The sequence below is a fragment of the Sapajus apella genome, unplaced genomic scaffold, assembly GCF_009761245.1.
Source record: "Sapajus apella isolate SASKATOON/1434 unplaced genomic scaffold, GSC_monkey_1.0 scaffold2, whole genome shotgun sequence".
Lineage (NCBI taxonomy): Eukaryota > Metazoa > Chordata > Mammalia > Primates > Cebidae > Sapajus > Sapajus apella.
The window spans coordinates 22429503-22451984 of record NW_022436942.1 but is presented as its reverse complement, the minus strand read 5'-3'; the positions used below and the strand labels follow the sequence as shown (position 1 = coordinate 22451984).

At 49.8% G+C, this 22482-nt stretch overlaps 1 protein-coding gene across 3 annotated transcripts in view; it reads left to right on the top strand.

The window, feature by feature from the left end:
• The window catches only part of HOXC4 (homeobox C4), a 61810-nt gene extending 42316 nt beyond the window's left edge, over positions 1–19494 (top strand). The window contains exons 1-3 of one of the 3 annotated variants that reach the window (XM_032292007.1): positions 16162–16754; positions 16901–17833; positions 18327–19494. In XM_032292007.1, coding sequence (XP_032147898.1) covers positions 17395–17833; positions 18327–18682 — 795 coding nt within the window. In that variant the 5' untranslated portion in view covers positions 16162–16754; positions 16901–17394 and the 3' untranslated portion in view covers positions 18683–19494. Of the gene's footprint in view, positions 1–16161; positions 17834–18326 lie in introns of those variants that run through there. The other 2 variants (XM_032292003.1, XM_032291995.1) reach the window with 2 other exon arrangements.
• Positions 19495–22482: the final 2988 nt, after the last annotated feature.

The following is a 22482-nucleotide window of genomic DNA, read 5'->3' as shown; positions in this document are numbered from 1 at the left end:
CTGGGGGAGGAAGCACTTTGCAGTAGAAACAAATGTGGGAAGGGTCCATAAAACTTTACTGCATTTCCTCTCCCACCTCCCACAATGGGGTGATTTCCTGGAGCCAAGCCTAGGCCCCCCACACTGGTGGCGTGGGGGTCTAGAGCTGGGCTAAAGGATTGCACCAGCAGCCAAGAAGAAAGTGAAGCAGAGAGGCTCTGGGGAGGGGCAGGGGAATATTTATGATTATTAATGCTGATGCTCCCTGGATTTATTATAAGGACTAACTTCGCTGCATCTCACTGCCTAAGCTACCCGTCTGTCCATCATTTTTTAAAAGACTCAAGAGCCTTTCCTCACCCCATGCCTGGCATGTAGGAGGTCTCAGCAAATGTTTATTGAGCAGTGCCCGCAACTACCACCCTTCCCCTTCGCACTGCACTCCGCCAGGTTAGGGCGCCTGCTGTCTCCTCAACTTGCACACCGCAGTCAGCCCAGACCAGCACTCGTTCTCCTCCCTTCTCTCCCTCTGAAATAAAATGTGTAATTTTCTTCAGGGAGTTATTTTAATTTTTTCTCCATGCTGAGTAAAACTATTGGGCGAGCAGTGAAGCGTGGAGAAGCACTGGCGTCTCTGGTGGGTAACAGTTAACTAAGAAAGAGGCTGTGGCGCCCACACTCACCCGCTCCAGCCTCCCAGCTGCCCAGGCCCTCTGCCTCCTCTCCAGGGGTCTGGTGTACCACTGTAGGAGGAAAACCCAGGGCTTTGCCATGGATAGGGGCTACGTGGGTTAGAGCTGCCAGGCAGGGCACACCAGCCTCACGGTGCACTGACTGCCTCCTCCCGGCAGGGTTTGGGCCTTCCCTGGAGGGGCTGAAGGTCTGACTCATTTTGGCCAGCCTTGGGTAGACACAGCGTGCCTGCTTGCTCTCCCCGTTCCTGTCACAATCTGCAGGTCTCTCCAGGCCCCAGCCTCGCCTAGGCTTCTGCGGCAACAGCGGGCAGCAACCAAGCCAGAGGCCTCGGACCTACTCCCCTGCTCTGGGGGTGCGTCAGGCCCAGATCCTTGCTTTCTCCCTGAACAGGGGCTTCTGCTATGTGGCCTGGGGTAGTTTCCCCACCAGCCAGCCTCCTAGAACAATCTCCAGGTACCAGGGGCTGGCGTTGCTCTGGGAGAGTTCATGGAGGGGGGCTTCTGGGTTCCAAACGGAGACCATGGAGCCTGCCTCTCCACTTTGCCCTGGAACCCACCCCCTCTGGCAGCGAGAAAGAAGGGGAAGAAGCGTGACTTACCTTCCCGGGGGAGTGGGAAGAGGGGGACACGGCCCACTCTGAGCAATTAGAGGAAAGAGGAGGAAAAAATAAGAGGACAAAAATATCAACACGACCTCGAAGGCGACAGGTCCTTATGGAAATAAGTAAGTAAATAAATAAATAAGGATCCACCCTCTCCCCCCTCTCCACCCTGCAATGGGGGGGTGGGGGTGGGGCAAAGGAACAGCACGAGGGCTTTTTAGTGTAACTGAGCATTAGAGAAATAGGCATGGCTTCTATGTGAATTTAGGAGTTTGAAACTTTTGGAGGTTATTTATGTGAATGGCCCGAAGGCAAGCCCGTGAGTGGCTCTTGGGGGACCACGTGATGTCATTAAACCAAGTTTTATGGTGTAGGGAGAGCTGACAAACCCACAATATATTTACATCATATATAATCTTAACTGTCCAGCCACGCAGCTGCTGGTGAGGTTTAATGCTAGGACAGAGGGCCTGGCAGTTAGAGGGGATTACGGCGCTGGGAACGATGGTGAGAGAGGTTACATCTTCGCAATTGAATCCCAGGCTAACGCTGTGAGTTAATTCTCTCTTTCTCTCTCTCAGACCCTTTTCTCCCATTTACCTAACCACCCCCCCCTTCACTTGATAGAAGGCAGCTCCCACTCATTAAGGGGGGGGGGGGAAAGGCCTTCCCAAGCTGGGGTGGGAGAGGAGAGGAGAAGAAGCCGCTGGGAAGTAGGAAGATGGGGGAGCTTGTCTACCCAGAGCAGCCCTTCCCTCCCCACTCCTTATTCTCTCTGACTGCAAGTCAACTGGGGTAGAGAGGCCTTGGTTGTTTGGAGTTTTCCCAGGTCTTCCTGACCCCTTTCAGCTGAGAAGAAAGCAAGCGGCAGGACAAGGGTGCTTGGTGTCTGTGCGGGTGTGTAAACTCTAGAAACAAGCGCAAAATGCCTCTAGGGTCCCCTGTTCCAGGGAGGGGTGACTTCAGCCCTTGGCCAGTGGCCCAGAATCCAGGCAGGGTGGAAAGCTGGGGAGAAAGGGAGGGATGAAGGGTTTTGTGGCTTCTGAACCCACAGGCTACCGCTGCCTGAACTGGCAGAAGCATCTCAAAGGTGGCTGTTTGAACCCAGAGGTCCCAGAGTGCCCCCTCCCTCCCTCAACACCCGGCTTGGATGTGCAGCTGTCTCAGCCTCCGTAGTCTGGCATCTTAGTCTGTCTGGAGCCAGTGTGGTTTCATGCTTCCTCCTCTCCCTCTAGCTGCTTTGGTCTTCCTGGCACTCCCAGCCCTTGCCTCAGATAAAACTAGGCCCTAAGAGGCCTAGAGGTTCCTGCTGTGAGTAGAGTGTAATTGTGTGTTGAATGGGTGAGGGAGCAGAGGCAATGTCTTTGCTAGGCTGGGAAAGTAAGTCCCCCAACCTTAAGGAGAGAGTCGCCCCCTCCCTTCATGGAGCTAGCAGGACCCAATCTGAGCACTGCACCCTGGGGTCAATCGTCAGGCTAGGGCACCCTTCAGGCTTCTAGGAAGGAGCAGCAGAAGCGTTGGGCATGGGAGGCACGTGTCTTCCACACCTGCGAGTGCTACCCCTCCCTGTGCGTCGCTGGGAGCTAAGCCAGGAAAGTGACAACATGTGAATTCAGGCTCCTCTACCGGCCAGCCACAAATAGCCGGGGGTTTAGAAGCAGGGCTGAAGGCCAGTGGACCCATAAGGGCAATTCCTCTAGGCTGGGAGAACGGGGTGGGGAGCAGAGGGAGTGAGCCAGGTCTGCACCTTCCAGAAGAGGGGTACGCCTGGGGAGCTGGGGTGTCTGGACACCTGCTTTGTGGAGAGGTGCTGTTGGGGGATGGGGAGGGAATGCTGTTAGCCTCACTTCTGCTGCCCAAGGGACTGAGGAAGAAGCGAAAAGCAGACAGGGAAGGAAAACCCAGGCAGACTCTGGGAAAATAAAGGGGGCACAGAGGCCCCCCAAAATGGGGAGTTTTAGCCGAGCCTCATCCTTCCCTCTAGCCGTCTTTCACTTGCAAGAGGAGCTTGAGTACCCGACGTGGAGGATTCACTTGAGGCCATCCCTCAGGACCTCCATCTCGGGTTAACATTCAGCCTCCCCCACCCTCCTCCCTGACACCTTTATTTCCCTAGGATCCCAGGGAATTATCTCCAGCAGCGCACTGGAAAAACTAATTATCAGTTTCCCCCTTCCTCATTACCCGTCCTTCTTGGCTCTTTTCTTCCCTCAAGTCTGTGATTTTGAAGGTTTCTGGAAACTTTCCGATCCAAGCAGCAGGGAGATGGGAGTTTCTCTTGGTCTACAACTTGACTCTTCCCCTCCGTCCAGCCTCCCCAGGGCACTAGGGAGCGAGTGCAGTGGTCTTTAACCGGGAATTTAGCCAGAGCCGAAAACCCACACCCAGGCAAGATTCTACCGCCTACCCTGACTCCTGGCCAAATCTCAGTCCCATTCCCTTCTTCTCTGTGTAGACCGGCACTCGAGGGTGTTTACAGATTTTACACAGCGTCTCTTGAACCCTTTGACGACTTCTTCACTCCCTCTTCTGTTCTTTAGGCTCAGAAGTTCTATTTAAATATCACCTCTCTTCCTGTGATAATTGATCCTCCTTCCCCTCAAATAGTTTGCCTTAGTCAGTTTTTTCCTATTGTGTAAAAACAGTTTCTAGTTCTACCTGGAAACAGGGCTGACACAAAAGGGGCCTGAAATTCTTGGTCCCCCACCCCGCTCCCCTTCCCCAACCCGAATTTGGAGTCTCCTTGGAGCGGAGGATGGGCAGGCAATCAGGTGCCAAGCTTTCCAGCCAACGCGGAAAGCTGGTAATCTTGTTCCTAGGTCTTTAACCCTAGAAGAGGTCAAGCCACCAATCCGAAATGCACTAAGCAGAGTCACATGGTCCCCATCAACCAATCAGCAAAAAGTACTTCTGTCTGTCTCACTCTTCCCATCTGGCCCTCTTCCTCCCTCCCTCCCTTCCCAGCGCCGCCTTAGCTACTGGGTCTACCCTATCTCAGATTTGGAAGGCTGGAGTGATACTGAGCATATTCTAGCCTCCTCTCTCAGTCCCTGAACCAGCTCTGAGGAGTCTTTGGCTTGTCTTCTCAGTTTCCAACAAAGTTGTAGGGGCCGGGCGCGGTGGCTCAAGCCTGTAATCCCAGCACTTTGGGAGGCCGAGGCGGGTGGATCACGAGGTCAAGAGATCGAGACCATCCTGGTCAACACGGTGAAACCCCGTCTCTACTAAAAATACAAAACATTAGCTGGGCATGGTGGCACGTGCCTGTAATCCTAACTACTCAGGAGGCTGAGGCAGGAGAATTGCCTGAACCCAGGAGGCGGAGGTTGCGATGAGCCGAGATCGCACCATTGCACTCCAGCCTGGGTAACAAGAGCGAAACTCCGTCCCAAAAAAAAAAAAAAAAAAAAAAAAAAAAAAAGTTGTATCTGGGAGTCAATTGCACAAGGATGTGAGGCTGTGGAGGTAACCTCTGAATTATTTCCACGTTCGCCAGCGTGATTCTACCCAATTTTTCGAGTGTTGTAGATGTAGACTCCAAATTAGGCTATAGAGCAAATGCGGATACGAACTTCAGCCCTGAATTCAAATTCTGGCTGTGATAATTCCCCATATACTTATTTTTACAAGTTTTCATTCTCTTCTGATTTTCGTCAGGGCAAGTGGGGTGATTAGAGGAGAGCCCTTTTGATTTATCTTTCTGGAAATGCTCCAACAGCCATTAGATTTATCAGACTACCTCAGGCATGGTTAGGGAAGGGAGCAAAAGTGGAGATTTTTTTGAAAGTTGGGTTTGGTACCTTTCGCTTGTCAAATAAGTTTGAGCTAGTTAAGGGTTCTGGAAAGGAATGAGCACAGAATTGCAACTTTCCTTACTCTCCGTGTTAAATAGTTGATGAATTTGTTGAAACCCCTTCCCCTTCCATTCTTTTAACAGGATGTAATAATAGTAATATTATTAATAGACTAAGTGATGAGCCTGTGTCCTGGCCAATAGCCATCAAAAAGTACAGCTACTGAAGGTGTGGATTTCAGTGTGTGAATTTACATTGATTAGGCCAAGAACAAGCAATAGGCAAGAAACTCTTTCTGAGTAAGAGCATCTGATGGCACAGGGTGTGCACATGTGTGACAGAAACACTTGTGTTTCCTGAATACTTGCACTGGGCCCTGAGCCAGTTCACTGCTGGGTCCAGACCCAGACATTCTCCCCCAGCTCCTTCTCCAGAGTTTTGGTCCAGGGTGAATTTTCTGGTTGAGTTCTCCTCTCCTTCTTTTCCTGATCTCTTGCCCTCTTTGAGCTAAGGGGCAGGAGTTCTGATGGACTGCGCCACCTGGACCTCTAAGCCCTCCCCTGGGAGCATTAAAAGTGCAAGAATGGGAAGCGTAGCCCAGACTGAGCTAGGCTTTGTCAACACCCCTACCCCTTGTTTGTCTTCTGGGTGGAGCTGGTTTGGGGACAATGCCACAAGCCAGGTGGGAAGAATAAGAAGCCAGAAAGAGCAGAGAGAACAACTCTTCTCAGAAACCATTGAACCCTCCTTCCCAAGTTACCTTCAACCACACTGCTCCATTTGCCTCTTTTATGAGTTAGAATTAAAGGACACACTCATTTTTTCCCAGTGAATGGTGTAGCAGCCTTGTTGGAGACCAACTTTCACCCTCAATGTGGGCTTCTCACACGGGGGTGCCAGATCCCATGAAGGGTTAGGAAATAAAGGTGGGGAGATTGGTTCTATCCACACAGGCACTGGGAAAAGAGATTTTATCAGTGTGCCTCAGCCCCTCCTAATATCCAAGTAAACTTTCTCTTTTTTACTATTTCCCTCTGTCTCTAACTGCTTTGGGCTGAGTTTTTGAGACGGGGAATGCTGAAACATCATTGTTCTAGGATTTAATTGGGTCCTTTTTGCTGAGAAGACAAACACCACCACTCTGAGCCTCTTCTTTAGTGGGACTAGGGCCCCTTTAGCCCTTTGAGGTGAAGAAGAAAGAAAATCTGAAATCAGGACGTCAAGCTAGGGTTTTGAGGTGAGGGATTCAATTTAAGGAGAAGACTAGACTGAGAGCCAAGAAAGTCACATCCTTTCCCATCTCTCCCCACTTTTATTGGCTTCTTGTGACCCATAGTAGTGTGTCTGTTCTGATAATATCTCAGCTGCTTTGATGGGGCCACAGGAGCCCAGGGAATTAATTGCCAGACAAGGTCTGGGCTGAGGAACTTGGGTGATAGAGATCTTTTTGTTTTTGAGCCCTACACAACCCTTGTAATCATCTCCTTCTCCCAATCCTAAGACTCACTCAGGGGAAAGGGGGAACAGAGAAGCCCCAGAGGAAGGGGTATGGGTATGCCACGTGGAACTTGAGAAAGTTGAATTCAGTTATGCAGGACCTTGTTCAGCCTCTAAGGACCACATTTTAGAAGCTATGACAAGAGGCTCTGGGCATGCTGGGAAGCCAGTACGGGAGAAGACTGCTTCTCTACACCTGCACACATGTACAGAGAAAGTTCTACAGTGATGTGAACCCCATACAGGCTGGGTGGAATGTGTAGGCTGGTCACCTAGGATCATTTCAGTGCTGTACCACAGGTCTCAGAGAAGCAGTTCAAGCTTGGTTCTGCCCTCTAAAGATCCTCATTTCCCCCAGCCCCTGGCCCTGAACACCAGAATACCTGAACACACAGAATTACATATATGTGCCCAAGGATGGTATGGTAGAGGTCAGAAACCTGGGCTGGATATAGTAACCAGCATGGAACCAACTTCCCAATCTTCCCTCCCACCCCACCCTTCTCCAGTCAGCCCAGCTTGAAAACCATTTGTCCTCCCCACCCCACCCCCACTCCCACCCCTTAAGCCCTGAGCAGCTATGGAGTTTCCTTCCTTCTGCCTTTCTGGAAAACCCAAACCCTAGAGCTCCCTCCAGGGATGGTGGCAGCCAGGCTTTCTGTGATCTTCAGTGTGGTGTTGGCCCAGATTGAGTTGTCTGTCGGAGGTTGGAGAGACAGGAAGGTCTAAAAGGCCAGAATCTTACCTGATCTAATCCCCCTTTCCTGCTGTTCCAAGCCCAAACTCCAAACTCCTTAGGGCTCCCTTGCTCAGAAATTAGAGAGAAATCTCTCGTCTAGTAAATACTGCTTTAAAATGTCAACTTTCTGGCTGGAAAACACAGGGTGTGTGTGTGGGTGTGGGTGTGTGTGTGTGTGTGTGTGTGTGTGTGTGTAGGGAGTAATAAGGGTCAGGTCTTTCATTTTATGTTGTGTCTCTCTCCATCCCCTGAGTGGAGGATGGGAGCATGGGCTGAGGTTTTATTGAGGGTGCTTTTCCTGTTGGGAGTAAAGACAGGGTCATAAACGCCTAGAGGAGGGTGTTTTGATCTGGTGACTTCTCAGGAAGTAGCATCTGAGGTTTTGCTTTGTAAATCACTCTCTCCCAAAGCTGGCTTGGTAGATTGGATTGCACTTCCCCAAGCCCACCTGAGGCCCTTCCTTGCCTCCCTTCCCCAGTAAACTAAAAGGGGGAAAAAAAAGAGCATCTAGAGTCTTTAAAATACTCTGCCTCCAATTTCTTTTAAAAAAGGCTGAACACCAGAATTTTTTCCCCTCAAAGTTTTCCCCTAAAAAAATCATGCAACCTTTCATTTCATTTTGCCCATGCAGTCCCTGGTCCCCCAACCCCTCAATCGCAAAGGAACTAACATTGAAGGCAAATAGCTTCAGAGCCTAGCTGTATCAGGGCTCTTCTGTTCTTGGGCTGATCTCTCCCTGTCAGTCTTTCCCCAAGCCCCAAAACCCCTTTGACAAGGTAGAACTTCAGATGTTTAAGAGAAAGAGTTCAAGGGAGCTAGGAAAAAGAAGAGATGGGAAGCAGGCATGGGGGACCCCATCAAATACAGCATGAATAGAGAAAACTCTGCAGACTGTGACTGGGTTTTTCGTAATTAAGATGGGTGCAAGGGTGTGTGTGTGCATGTGTGTGCATGTGTGTGTGTGTGTGTGAACCCCCAGCCTTCTCACATTTCTGTCTACCAAACAAAATATTTTACCTAAATAGCTTCATTTCCTAATGATAATGAGTCTTCCCCTCCTAAGGATCCCCCACCCCTCCCTGGCAAGTCCCTCCCTTGAGCCTTGGAGCTGAAGGAAAAAGAAGTTAAGAGCTCTCTAACTCAGATTTAGTTCAGGCCAGATCAGGTGAGGAGGCTTTCAGGCCCAGGCATCAAGGCTTATATTCATTGTCAGTAAAATGCCCCTATATGCTAGAAATATGTCATAGATTTTATGAGTTCCTGGGCCGTCTTAGTACTTGTGAAGGCTCCAGTCCACCCTCATTTCTTTTTCAGAGAAGGCTGGGCTAGGATATCCCAAACCCACAAGCACTAGAGATTCCTTTTCATTCCTAGGACTCCATGCAAATAATCTTCATAGAGAGCTGAGCACTCCTATAGTTATATATGTGAAAATGTTATTTATCGATGGTTCTATGTCTATATCAGGATGTATATTTTATACTCCTTTCTGCTCCACATTTAAATGCAGATTTATAGGTCTTTAGATTTAAGATCTATAGTGAACATAACAGTCCTTTACCAATCTTTCTATAGTGGTTAGATGTATATGCTAGGATGTATTGGTACAGCTCTCTCAAAACACCTAGTTGAATATTTGGGAATTTTTCTTCTTAGTTAGAAAGAACTGTGTGTGTGTTCAATGTCTGTTTTGAAAATTTTATCTGATTTATGCAAGGTCCTAAGCCATAAAATAGCTACATATTGAAGCTACATATTTAGAGATTTTTAGTCTTTGTATTTTTGCTGAAAAACTTACGTGTTTGAATATTTGTTTGTTTAGAGATGGCTCCATAATGCATGTATCTGTGTATAGGGGCATAGATCTCCCTTCCAGGAGGACTTAAAGTTACTGCATCTCTCTGTCTCCCTAAGATATCAGGTCAATGGGAGTAGGGAACAAATATATTTTGGATATTTGGCTTATTAAAGCAAGTAATTCTGTCTCGATTTCCAAGGCCATCTCCAAATCTAGTCCCACTGAGTTATCTGTCCCCTGAAAACATACTCTAGGGGTCACAGCCTGCCTCCAGGCTGCCTCTGTGACCTGAGATCCAAGCCGAGGCTTCTTGCCTCTCAAGGTAGCCACTAAAAAGAACGGAGAGGGAAGCCCAGCTCTTCTTGGCTCCCCAGGGCGAGAGGCTGACAGGGGCTTATAGGTCTCCCTACATCCCCAACTGGGTCTTTGAAATGTGGGGGGAAAGGGGTTCAAGTTCCCAACTATTTTTGTAGAGTGCCCAAATGATGCCAGGGTTACTGCCCAACCCATAGGTTCCTCCGTTCCAGTTGTTCTTGGTGCCCAGTCCCCAATTAAGTGGCTGCCTTGCTCCCAGCAGCCCCGCTCTTATCGGCTGGGATTGATGCCTCAGCGGCTCCTGTATATCATTTCCAAGATTTTTTCTGTCCAACTCCTCGGCTCCTTTGGCTTCCACGGCTTTGACTAATGATTGCTACAGATGCCAACGTCTCCAGAATCCTAATAGCCAGGCAGGCGGACTCTTATTTACCCCGAAACATTGCTATGGGAGAGGGGACCTGGGGGGCAAGTATAGGGGCGTCATAGGTCAGGGGACAGGGTGAAGGTTGTGACCAACTCAAGTTTCGCTGAACTTCTTCCCAGTCAGAAAGACATTCCCAATCTCCTTCTCTCCTTGAGGGAAAAAATATGTGTGTGTGTGTGTGTGTGTGTGTGTGTGCGCGCGCGCGCGTGTGTGTGTAATCATAAAATACTGCTAATAGTAACTCATTGCTGCCTCGTTAGAAAATATCAAAGAATGAACACAACGTGGGAGAATAAGCAGAGCAATGTTTATTTGTTGCAAATAAATGAGAGATTAAGCGGAAAACCAGCAGTTTGGGGAGGAAAAAGAGAAAGGGAAAGAAGTCAGCCACGGTGGGAGAAGGGGCTCCTTTTCTTCATTTCTTGTCTTCCCCATTCTCTCCCCACCCTAATCTACTCTTTCATCAATTTCTCCCCTCTTTCCCTTCCTTCGTCTCACCTTCAATCCCTCGGGTGGAGGGGGCTGAACAGCGTGTTCCCGGGCGGAGGTGCGCGCAGCCACCCCAGGCTGCTGCCGGGTGCCCGCTGGGGCTGCCAGGGCGAGGGGGGCTGTGGAGCGAAAGTCAGATCCACCGCCTGCTGCGGGGTAGGGGCCGCAGCGGGGACCTCCAGCCCTGGGGTCCCTCTCGCGCTGACTAGCGTAAAGTTGTGGCCCAATTCCTGTCTCATGTGGTGCTTCTCGCCCGCCAGTGCAGGGCCCAGGTATTTGGGGCGAAGGGGCTGGAGCTCCCCTCAAGCCAGGAGCCAGGCGTCGCGCTTCCTCCGGGCTCAATCAGACCTTCCAACACACACCTCATTCGGGGGAGGAGAAAAGCGCAGGATCGCAGAGAGCCCAGCTCCGAGGCCAGGCCTGAAGGGATAACCCACACAGGGAACGTTTTCCTATCAGAGAAAAATGGAGCACAAAATAATTCAGAAAGCGAATGGGCAGGACCACAGTCTGAGAGTCGCGCGCCGCGGGGCCGCTGCAGAGCCTGTCGCCCGAGCACCGCGGCAGGACCATTTCGTTGGAGTGTAGGGCAAGGCCGCAGCCCGCCCCCGACCCAGGCCGCGCGGTGCGCGTCGGCAGCTCAACGGGCAGCCTCTAAATTACAGCCCGCCTGGAGGACTCGGAAATACAAAAAGGGAGCCGAAAGATTTAAACAGTCGGAGACAGAGGCGTCCCGAGGCGGCCAAAGCGGAAATCAATCACGTAATTAAAACAGGGAGGGGCCGAGGCCCGAGGCTGGGGGTCCCGGGTTCGGAGGAGGCGGCCAAGGTGCGGGCCGAGGCTGGCGAGCAGCTTGGGGACTTGGCTCGCCCGCCAGGACCAGAGCGCGCGGAGGGACTGCGGGGAAGTTTATAACAGATCGCCATTGATTCCCGCTTGGCTGGGAAGAGCAGACTCTGGTGCCCTCTCCCAGGCCAGATCCTGAAGCCGCCGATGGCCCCTTCTCCGACTTTTCCATTTTTGTGGTGTTGAGACGCGCAGTTGCAGTCGAAGGCCGCTCCCCAGATCCCAGTGGTGCCACGATTTTGCCAAGGCAAGTTTGCGAACCCAAATGGCATCAAATGCTGCCTCTGGGTTTGAGGGGATGGAGGGAGGTGGCACCCCAGTTTCAGGCCCTTAGAAATATTTCTCGGCCTTAATTCCCCTAACCCAGGATTCAAGGCATGCCTGGAAAGACTCCGATCTATGGGCCGAGGCTTGGAGGGGTGCCCGAGGCGGATGGGCTTATTAAAAGGGGAACTTGGGGCTGAACAAACTAGACTTCTTTGGGCAGGAAAGGAGAAAGAACAGTTCCCGGAAAAGAAAAAGGGCACCCGAGGAGCTGTGTTTTGTGAGGGGAAGATGTTCTTATTATTGAGGTTAATCATGGTAAAGATCTGGTATGGCTGGGTCAGCCCAAGAGACCGCCCTCTCCAAAGTTCTTTCTCACAGAGGCTTCTCTGGAGGAGTCAAGGGTTCCCCAACTTGATTGTGGTTGGGAAAAATAAAATAAAGACCTCCAATCCCTTCCTCTGCCTTTTCCTCTCCCTGCCTTAAAAACTCCAGAAAAAAGGGAAACCTTATTAAACCTCCATCACCCCGCTCCATTTTCCTCCGCTCTCTCCAGTTTACTAAAATGCACTCTTTGGGAAATGAGCTTTTCTGGAGTACCCTTCTTGTGAAGCAATAGAGGTGACCCGACCAAGTCCCCATGAATTCTGACGCCGACCCTGGAGAGGACCCAGGATTCCCTTGCCTACTGTAGAATTCTCTCTCTATCCCTAGCCTTTCCCAGTCTCTGCCTTCTTTGGTCTTGGGTGCCTAACCTCATGGGTCTCTGGCAGTTCAGAGGCCAAGAACAGATTAGGGGACTTTGAGATACCCTCGTCAACTCTTAAAAGTGTTTCCAGCTTCCTGTCATCTCTTTAATACTGGGAGTACCAGGCCAGGGAGCCCTCCATAAACTAACCTAAGGCCAGCCTGATTTCTAGATCTTTTCAAGCCACATTGAGTTTCCTTTAAAAATAAAAGTCCTCCTCCCCAGCAAGAAAGTTCAGGTTACAAACCTGCAAAAGAGCAAGGTTCCTGCATCCACACATCAGAATTCTCAGCAACAACAATTTTCATAATAAGAATTAAAGCTTGCATCAAAGAGCAAGGGCCACCTCAAACCAAGTTTTAAAGGGGATATAATCCAGCAGTCTCTAGTGGGATGGGGGCCAATGAGGCCGGGATGAGGGAGGAAGGTGGTGGGGAACCCAACCTCTAACTAACAATTTCTCCAGCATAAAAATGAAACATCAAATTCGTTAGCCCAGGGCCTTCATTTTTCCCCTTCCACATTATAACTAGTTATTGAACTCGCTGGAAGATCTAAAGGCCATTTGCGAAGAGACAAATTTCAATGGAGTTTCCCCATCAATAACCCCATGGCAGTGACCTATTGGAACAAGTCAAACACCCGAGGTGAAATGCAGGTCACTCTGTCTAACCAATATTAAAATGCGGCCACTTTTTAAAAAGCCACTTTAAACGAGATTTGAGGAAAATTGAATTCCAAGGAAGGCAAGGCAAGGCGGGGGAAATCCATGAGAGAACCTTGCCTATGGTCTCTGAACAAACGAGAGAAATTCATCTTTAATATTTTAAAGGGGGGCAAATTAACATTCCAAGATTGCTTTTTTTTTTTTTTTTTTTTTTTAAGACTATAAGCGATTCCAGGAGAAAAAAAGGTTGAGTATTTTCTGGTGACACATCCGGGTTATTAAAATCATTTTAGACCAATTCATTACTTTTACTGACAAGAGATTTAAGAAAAAATCAATTAAGTATTTGCATATTCTTTTGCATACATTAGCCCTGGCTGTTGGCATTAGAAAGGGACACACACACACACACACACACACACACAAAGGGATATGAGCCTTGATTTAGTTTGGGGTTTTCTCGTTGCCCAGAGGAAAAAAAAATCAAAGTGAAATGAATTGCCTGATTGCATACCATCTAAGAGTCAATCTACATGAGTGAAAGGAAACAAACATGTTGCAACTTTTAATCCCTAAAACAACAACAACAACACTCACACACAAAAACCCTGCATTTCGAAGAGGAGGGGAAGGAATGACCCTCATTTTCCTTCCCTTTGCTCTCCAAATCCTGAATTGGTTCTCCCATTTATTTTTCTCCCTTGGAAAAACCAGAGAGGGGTGAGATTTTAATGCAGCAGAGAATCTGTGGAGCCGCTGAGCTCTCTCAGCCAGCAGCTTGTTACTGGGGAGGGGAGGAATATGGGTTATCCAACGGTCAGTATGGTAATGCAGGCACAATAAGGCCTCACACACAATGAACACATATTTTTCTTCAGCGATGTCAGAAGGGAAGCGCTTTGTACTGCAACATGTTTCCGAAAGAAAAACCAAATCGAGATTTAGAAAGGAGATGGGCTGGAGGGACGATGTGCAGAGAGCATTTGGATGCTGGCAAAAGGTAGTCAGAAAAAAATAAAAATAAATAAAACTGGGGCAAAGCAAGGTGGAGGGCAGGGCAGAGGTGCGAGTGCCTGGGCTAGCAAGGCGGGAGGCGGGAGGGTGAAGCACAAAAGAAGACAGGACCAGATATAAGGATTCATCACAGATGAGAGCTGCTTTAGTACCCCCACCCCCTCCCAATTAAGCCATTGCTAAGTGCAAAAGCCCTTCCAAAGGATTTGGTTTCTGTGCTTGTAGTAATATGCAGGTGAAAATGTGTTTATGTATGTGTGTGGTATTTTACCCATGTGATAGGCGACTTCCTTGCCATTAAGCTATAGGAGCCCAAAGGGAGTGGCTGTTGTTGTTTTGTAAGTGATGTAGATGAGTGTGGGCACATTTGGGGGAATCTTGGAGATTTCACTTTCTGGATGTGCATGTTGATTGAATTAGCTGCACAAACCTGGAATGAGAACTCTACATATTTATAGCTGCATAAAGAGGCATTTAATATATTAATAAATATTAATAGTGTGCATGCATATATGTTAATCATAATAACCAATGACAGATTTGACATTCAGTTGGAGGTATCTGAACCCTCTGTGTCTACTACTTATACTGGCCCAAAGTCAGTCTCCTTGACCCACCTGCAGAAGCTCAGAAACCTGGCAGGGGTGGGGTGTGACAGGCAACATATTGGAGAGGACTCCTTAACAAGTCCAGGAGGGTGAAGATTGAAGAAAAGAGGTTTAGAGTTGGGGCAGGGGTGGTAGAAGGTGAGTGTGAGGGCTGCGAGAGGAAGAGCCAGGCTGACAGCTTGCCTTTCCAGGTGAGGCAGCCTTACCCAGGTACAGGCCTAGAAGGGGACTAGGAGTGGGGCCTGGAAGGTTTCCTCCCTCTTCATCAACCCTCTCCAAACTCTCCCAAAGTTCGCTGAGTTTTAGACCTCCCCATGGAGCCATCTGGGACTACAGTTCAGACTTAGTTACTGGGGATTCAGCACTGGTTTCCCTTTGCCCTCTTCCAGCAATTTATAATGAACCCACCCCCACCACCAATGATTAAAATAAGAAAACCCTCACACAACCCAATCCACTATTCACCAAGTGGCAGCCTCCCTCCACCCCCTCACTCGTACTCTCAAGTTCCTCTTCCAACTAAGCCAGCCCGTCCCCACATGCAGAAGGTTCCGGACAAGAGTGGGCAAAGGTTCTCATCCAACTCTGAGAATCTGGCAATCTCCATAAGAGGTGGTCAGCCTCTGGGGAACCCCTGCCCTGTTCCTTCACCTGGCCTGGTGACAGTGGGGGTAGGCACTGTCCTCTTGGAGAGAGTATTCAGGGACCTCTGCGCAGCAGCTCTTCTGGAGCTAAGCCCTGGCCCTGCAGAGCCTGGGATGGGAGTGGAGATGTAAGCATGGGAAGAGGGAAGGCAGCCAGGGCCCAGGAGGGAATCCGCAACCTTTGGGCATGGCCTGTGGTCCAGCTTCCCTCTCATTCCAGCCCTCTGGGGAAGCCCTAATTTAGAAGTGGGGACCCACTCCAACATCCCAAAGGTGATGAGAAAAGGATGGGAATCTCTTGCCTTCGGTCTCCCTCGCACAAGAGCTTTATTATTTTTTTCCCTTTCCCCTCCTCATTCCCTTAATTGCAGATGTTCTAATTAAACCCTCAAATAGTTGTTATGCCGTTTTAAAAGGTACTTATTCAAGTGTCAACCAGGCTGGGCTGGGAGGAGGCAGCGTAGGGCGGCGAATTAAAGGTAGATTGACTAATCACGGCGACGATCATAATAATAAAATCAGAGGGAAAAAAATCACATTACGACTTTTCGTGGAAAGGAGGGAGCAGGCAGCCAGCGGCCGCCAGCCCCGCGCCGCCGCCGACACAAAGAGTGCGGGCGATTCCGCGAGACTGATTTATGACGTTTTACAGCCCTATAAAAGCTGTAGCGACGAGGCAAGCGCTCCTACCACCGCTGGCAGATTTAGTCTAATAAATAAAACATAAACAGTTAACTTTATGTGTCACTTTTATTGTTATCAAGTAAAATATAGCCGAGCCCCGGCAAGCTATGATTTTAAACTATAATTGTTATCAAGTGCAACAAGGGGACCCGGCTCCCTCCCTGGGCTCTCCCCTCCGCTACCCCCCCAACTCTGAGTTATGGGCGATCAGTTAATTGGAATCGGTGGCAAGACAGGGCCACCCCTAGCTGGTGGGGGGGGTAGGAAAGCAGCTCTTCCTGGCCCCCTCCCTCTTCTATGTCCCTGCCACCCCCCTCTATCAGAGGCAGAGAGAGGGGAGGGGGTGTGAACCGGCTGGAGACCCCCAAGCCTGGCCCTGCCTCCCCAGCTTGGTGAGCATAGCCTTCCGTTTTTGGAAAGCAGCCTGGAGCTTGCCCTTAGGAATTCGTGTTTACATGTAAACACACGTGTTACATGGATACAGCTCCTAGCCAGAAGTAAGCAGGCTCTACCCACACAGGCCTCCTTCTTAGCCAGGTCTGCCCTCTGTGGGGATAGAGAAAAAATTCTCAGGGCACTGGCTGGGCACCATCACAGGGCACTGATTCCTGGCAGAAAGCTCTCCTCCTTGCCCCAGCTCATTGGGAGCCAGCCTTGGAGATAATTGTCAGAAAACAGCAGGCCCGGCTGAATGGGGAGTGGAAACAGGAACCATCAGTAGAAGAGACCCTCTGCCCTGGGGCTGGGGCAGGGAGGGTCAGTGGGTACCAGGGGAGGGTGAGACTTCTGAACTCTGCTTTTGCCAACCACTTCCTGTCTCTCTTCAGCGGGGGCTCAACCCCCAGACCTCCAGAAATGACGTCAGAATCATTTGCATCCCGCTGCCTCTACCTGCCTGGTCCAGCTGGGACCCTGCCTCGCCGGCCCCATGGCCAGAGGGTTGGGTGAGTGTGTATGGGGAAGGGGGGCTGGACTCTGGTATCCTTGGATGGGGGGCACTCTAGGCTCTCCAGCCTCCTCGGCTCAGCCTGGGCCCCTCCCCATCCAACCTCCACTCCAGTCCTCATTCAACTTCCTCTTCCTGCGAAAGAGGGGCGCTGCCCGGTGACCTACACAGACTGAGACACGATCGCCATGAATGGAGACCTCTGGAAAAGCTCAGGAGCCGAGGCCCACGGGGCCCAGCAGAGGCCTGAGGGGAGACCCTGGGCGAGGGCTGAATCGCTGCCTCCCGACAGCCCCCCAATGCCCAGGCTTTGGAGGGGAGCCGGGAGCTTTCCATCTCCTTTTGCAGGGGAGGGTTGTCAGTCTGACGGGATGCGCACTGGGTGCACCCCAGCCTCTGCCAGCTAACCCCACATCACCACCCACCCCCCAGCACCACCACCACTACACACACAAAAAAATTGGATACATTTTGAATAAAGCGATTCGGTTCCTTATCCGGGGACTGGGTTGCTCCGTGTGATTGGCCGGCGGAGTCACATGGTGAAAGTAACTTTACAGGGTCGCTAGCTAGTAGGAGGGCTTTATGGAGCAGAAAAACGACAAAGCGAGAAAAATTATTTTCCACTCCAGAAATTAATGATCATGAGCTCGTATTTGATGGACTCTAACTACATCGATCCGAAATTTCCTCCATGCGAAGAATATTCGCAAAATAGCTACATCCCTGAACACAGTCCGGAATATTACGGCCGGACCAGGGAATCGGGATTCCAGCATCACCACCAGGAGCTGTACCCACCACCGCCTCCGCGCCCTAGCTACCCTGAGCGCCAGTATAGCTGCACCAGTCTCCAGGGGCCAGGCAATTCGCGAGGCCACGGGCCGGCCCAGGCGGGCCACCACCACCCCGAGAAATCACAGTCGCTCTGCGAGCCGGCGCCTCTCTCAGGCGCCTCCGCCTCCCCGTCCCCAGCCCCGCCAGCCTGCAGCCAGCCAGCCCCCGACCATCCCTCCAGCGCCGCCAGCAAGCAACCCATAGTCTACCCATGGATGAAAAAAATTCACGTTAGCACGGGTAGGCAACTTTGCTTTTTCCTCCCCCCTCCCTCCCTTCTTCCCCAGCGCTCCCCACCCTCCTCGGCCCCCTCTGGCCCCGTCCTCCTTTCTCTCCTTCCCCCTCTCTCTCCAGGAGCGACTCTGGGTTAGCACAATTGAACTGGATTTACGAGCGAGAATGGGTAATTACATCCCCCATAAATTTTATGGCTTAGCTACTCTGGGCAGTCCGAGCCATGTGCTACGATCTGTTATGTATGTGTGAAAACTATGCTCGCTTTCTAAGGGCGCATAAATAATTCAGTGTCGTTACAATGAGGATTCCCCTCTTATTACACTACAAAGTCTTCAGCTTCCTTCAACTTCTTTATAACCCATTTAAGCTTGATGACTTTATTTCCAACACTCCCTCCTCCTGTTCCTCAGAGCTGAGGATGGGGTGAAGGTGGGGGGGCGGGGAGCCTGCTGCCTCTGAACCCCACTATTTGCTTTTCCCCTCCCCCTCCCCCCAGTGAACCCCAATTATAACGGAGGGGAGCCCAAGCGCTCGAGGACAGCCTACACTCGGCAGCAAGTCCTGGAATTAGAGAAAGAGTTTCATTACAACCGCTACCTGACCCGAAGGAGAAGGATCGAGATCGCCCACTCGCTGTGCCTCTCTGAGAGGCAGATCAAGATCTGGTTCCAAAACCGTCGCATGAAATGGAAGAAGGACCACCGACTCCCCAACACCAAAGTCAGGTCAGCGCCCCCGACCGGCGCTGCGCCCAGCACCCTCTCGGCAGCTACCCCGGGCACTTCTGAAGACCACTCCCAGAGCGCCACGCCGCCGGAGCAGCAACGGGCAGAGGACATTACCAGGTTATAAAACATAACTCACACCCCTGCCCCCACCCCGTGCCCACACCCTCCCCTCACACACAAATTGACTCTTATTTATAGAATTTAATATATATATATATATATATATTGGTTCTTTCCTCTCTTCCTCTCACCTTGTTCCTTGTCAGTTCCAAACAGACAAAACAGATAAACAAACAAGCCCCCTGCCCTCCTCTCCCTTCCACTGTTAAGGACCCTTTTAAGCATGTGATGTTGTCTTAGCATGGTACCTGCTGGGTGTTTTTTTTTAAGGCCATTTGGGGGGGTTATTTATTTTTTAAGAAAAAAAAGCTGCAAAAATTATATATTGCAAGGTGTGATGGTCTGGTTTGGGTGGATTTCAGGGGAAATGAGGAAAAGAAAAAAGGAAAGAGATTTTAAAGCCAGTTCTCCTCCTTCACCTCCTCCTCCTTCCCCTCTCTTTCCTTAGGCCTTTTGCATTGAAAATGCACCAGGGGAGGTTAGTGAGGGGGAAGTCATTTTAAGGAGAACAAAGCTATGAAGTTCTTTTGTATTATTGTGGGGGGGGGAGGAGAGGGGGTGAAGACAGCAGACAAAGCTAAATGCATCTGGAGAGCCTCTCAGAGCTGTTCAGTTTGAGGAGCCAAAAGAAAATCGAAATGAACTTTCAGTTCAGAGAGGCAGTCTATAGGTAGAAGCTCTCCCCACCCCCATCGTGGTTATTGTGTTTTTGGACTGAATTTACTTGATTATTGTAAAACTTGCAATAAAGAATTTTAGTGTCGATGTGAAATGCCCCGTGATCAATAATAAACCAGTGGATGTGAATTAGTTTTACGTCAATGTCTGATGGTTTCTTTTTATCCCCCTCCTCTCTCTGGCCTGGTAACATACCATCTTCTCTATAGTTGCCTAAGTTTACTTTAAACAAACACACAAATCTTAGCTCTCCATTAGTCTTCCAATGTCCTTGGAAGAACCAGCAAGGGGGTTGGGGTATGGGATCTTCAGAAGAGGGCATGTGAAGGATTAAGGCTGATTTCTCCAGTCCCCTGTCTTCACCCTGAGTCTGCAGAGAGTCCAGACTCCTCTGGGGGTAACTTCAGTGGACCTGAGGGTTGGGGGGTGTCTCACTTTTCTATAGTTAGGTACAGTTTTTTCTTTTTGTCTGTTCTCTCTCTTCCCTTCTCCCTCCTCTGTGCTGAGTAGGCCTGCCTAATTTGTAGACAAGAGGGCAAGTTTAGGGAGTGGGAAGGAGAAGAGTTTTCTCTCATCTTTTAGGGCTCTTTTGGGATGAGGGATTAAGGAAGACATCCCCTTAACATTTGAGTTCTTAAAAGAAGAAAGATTTTGAGCTGGTGATTCTGAAGCAGCAAAGTGACCTGTCAGGATGCCTTCTCTGTTTGTTTAGGCTTGGATAAAAGGGTAAGGTGGAGGCCAGAGGCCTGGGAGGTGCCCTTGTTATGGGTAGGCCTCAAAGACTGATGCCTGGAGATAATAAAAGACTTTTACCTTTTTATTCTCTAACTTTTATTATGGACCTGCCAGGTGTTGAGAAGAGACTCAGGGAGAATCAAGGACCATACTCTCTTCCTATAACCTCCCAGATTCTGGCAGGGCCTGGGGATAGCCTGAACAAGTCTCTCTGGCTGTAAAGAAATAAATTAATTAAACAAAATTGTTTCCTTGGGGCTAGAAAAGAAACAAAAAATCTTGCCTGGATTACCTGAATAATACATTCAAGCCAAAGGCTCCCAAATAATTCTGGTCCTGAGAACCAGGCCCTAGCGAGGCCTGCTTAATTTTTCACTTGTTTGTTAGGAAGTGGGAGGAGGGCTGCTGGTGAGCTTCTTCTCTGGCAATGTATCCATATTTCAGGAAGAAAGGCAATTAGAATTAGAAGAGAGGGAGAAAGAGATCTAGGGTATGCAGGGAAGCCAGGGATACCCCTTCTCTCCATCCCCAAACTCTGGAGTGAAAGACAACAGCAGGACTAAGTTGTGAAAATCACTTTGGTATGCTTTGAATTTATTTCCTTTTGAACCACTTGCTGGATGTTACTTGGAGCGCGTGTGTGTGTGTGTGTGTGTGTGTGTGTGTCCTCACATGTGTGTGCGCATGGGGGAATCTCTTAGTCCTTTTGGTCTACTTGTCCTCCCTTAATGGTACCCTGGAGGCAACAAAACAGGCTGCTACAGTGTTAGGAAGCAGGCCAACAATTATCACGAGTTATTTTATGTAATCAAGTGAATTAGGGGCCACATCTGACTGCAGCCCCTATTGTCTTGAGGCAATTGCCCTTGGAACAGGAAAAGGGGGTTCTAGCTGTGCTTGGGAAAAGGGAAGGAAGGTCTAAGGGCACCAGGGTGTCTTTTCAAGCCTGTAAAGAAGCTAAGATGGAAAGCAGGGAAGGGGTAAATTGAGATCCATGGTTCTTTCCTAAGTTTGCTCGTGTGGCTTTCAGGGAGTTTATCCCTCTCCTCCCAAAAGTGGAAGAGATGAGAGTGAGCAAGGGGGAAATTACCACATTTTATTTCCTAAGTTTCTCCCTGAAATTACTGAAGGGACACTCTTTAGTTCAGGAAAAGCAGCAATAAAAGGGTCAGAACACTTATTTTATTTCACCTTCTTTACGTCTCCTGTTTCTTCTCCTTCCTCTTCCCTCATATACATAGTCATTCTCTGTGTGTCTCCTTCTTCCTTTCTGGTCTGAACAGGGGAAACATCAGAAATCCGTAAATGAACCCAAACTAAAATCCCTTACATTGGAGTTTGAAAATTTTGGCCTCTGGCCTTCCCTCCAGTGGGCTCCATTTTCTCCCCTTTCCCCAAAGCTCTCCTTTGCCTTGGACCTGGCCACCCAGAATGGCAGGGCAGGGTTGGGGTGTGGGGGGCCACTCTGGGCAGAGGGCCCCAAGCTCCAGCAGTCTTGGTCCCTGCTGCTCTGCCTGATGCTGCAACAGCCTCATTGGGAAGCTGAGGGCCGGGCTTTTATTTAAGTTGGGTTAAGCAGTGGGGAAAGGCTGGGGGGAGGACACAGCCCAGGTTCACGGGAAGGACACAGCATTTTCTCTCCCATTGCCTTTATATTCGGCAGCGCCTCTGACCTCTCCCCCACCCCCATCTCTGACCCTCCCAAGCCAGCCCTTGCTCGGCCCTGGTCTCCAGATAGGATGCCACTGCTTTTGTAGGACTGGAGATTTCTTGCCCAGAGTAATGGGAGAGGCAAGGCGCATGAATGCCTGTTAGTGCATTGTATCCCTCTCTCTTCAATGGCTAAGTAAAAAGAAGACGGGTGAAACGGCGACACCAATCTTCCAGGGTTCCTTCTCTCCAACCGCCAGGAGATCCCCACAGACCAAAAATCCCTTTGACATGTAAGTAGTTAGCACTCGATCTGCTCTGGGGGTGAGGAGCACAAAATTATTAAACTCTATCTCTATTTGCCACTCAATTTTTGTCTCAACTCCCGGTCTTAGGGATGGAAGGCGGGAAATCCAGCTGTGAGCGGAGGGGTTCTGCTTGGGGAAAAAGACATTTCTGTGCCGAATCTGTGTACCTGGGGAGTAAAGAAATTTGGCTCAAAAAACAGAGAGAGAGTCTGAAAAAGTGGGACTGAGGGAAAAGGACTAGGACACTTTGCTTTTCCGAGGGTCTCTTGCTGCTGTTTGTGCGAAGTTTCCTACAAAGTTTTCTCTGCAATCTGTGTTTCAGTTTTCTTTCTGCTTGGACTTGGCAGATTGAAATCCAGGGACAGCTTTCCACAGCTAGGGGTGTGTGTGTGTGTGTGTGTGTGTGTGTGTGTGTGTGTGTGTGTGTGTGTGT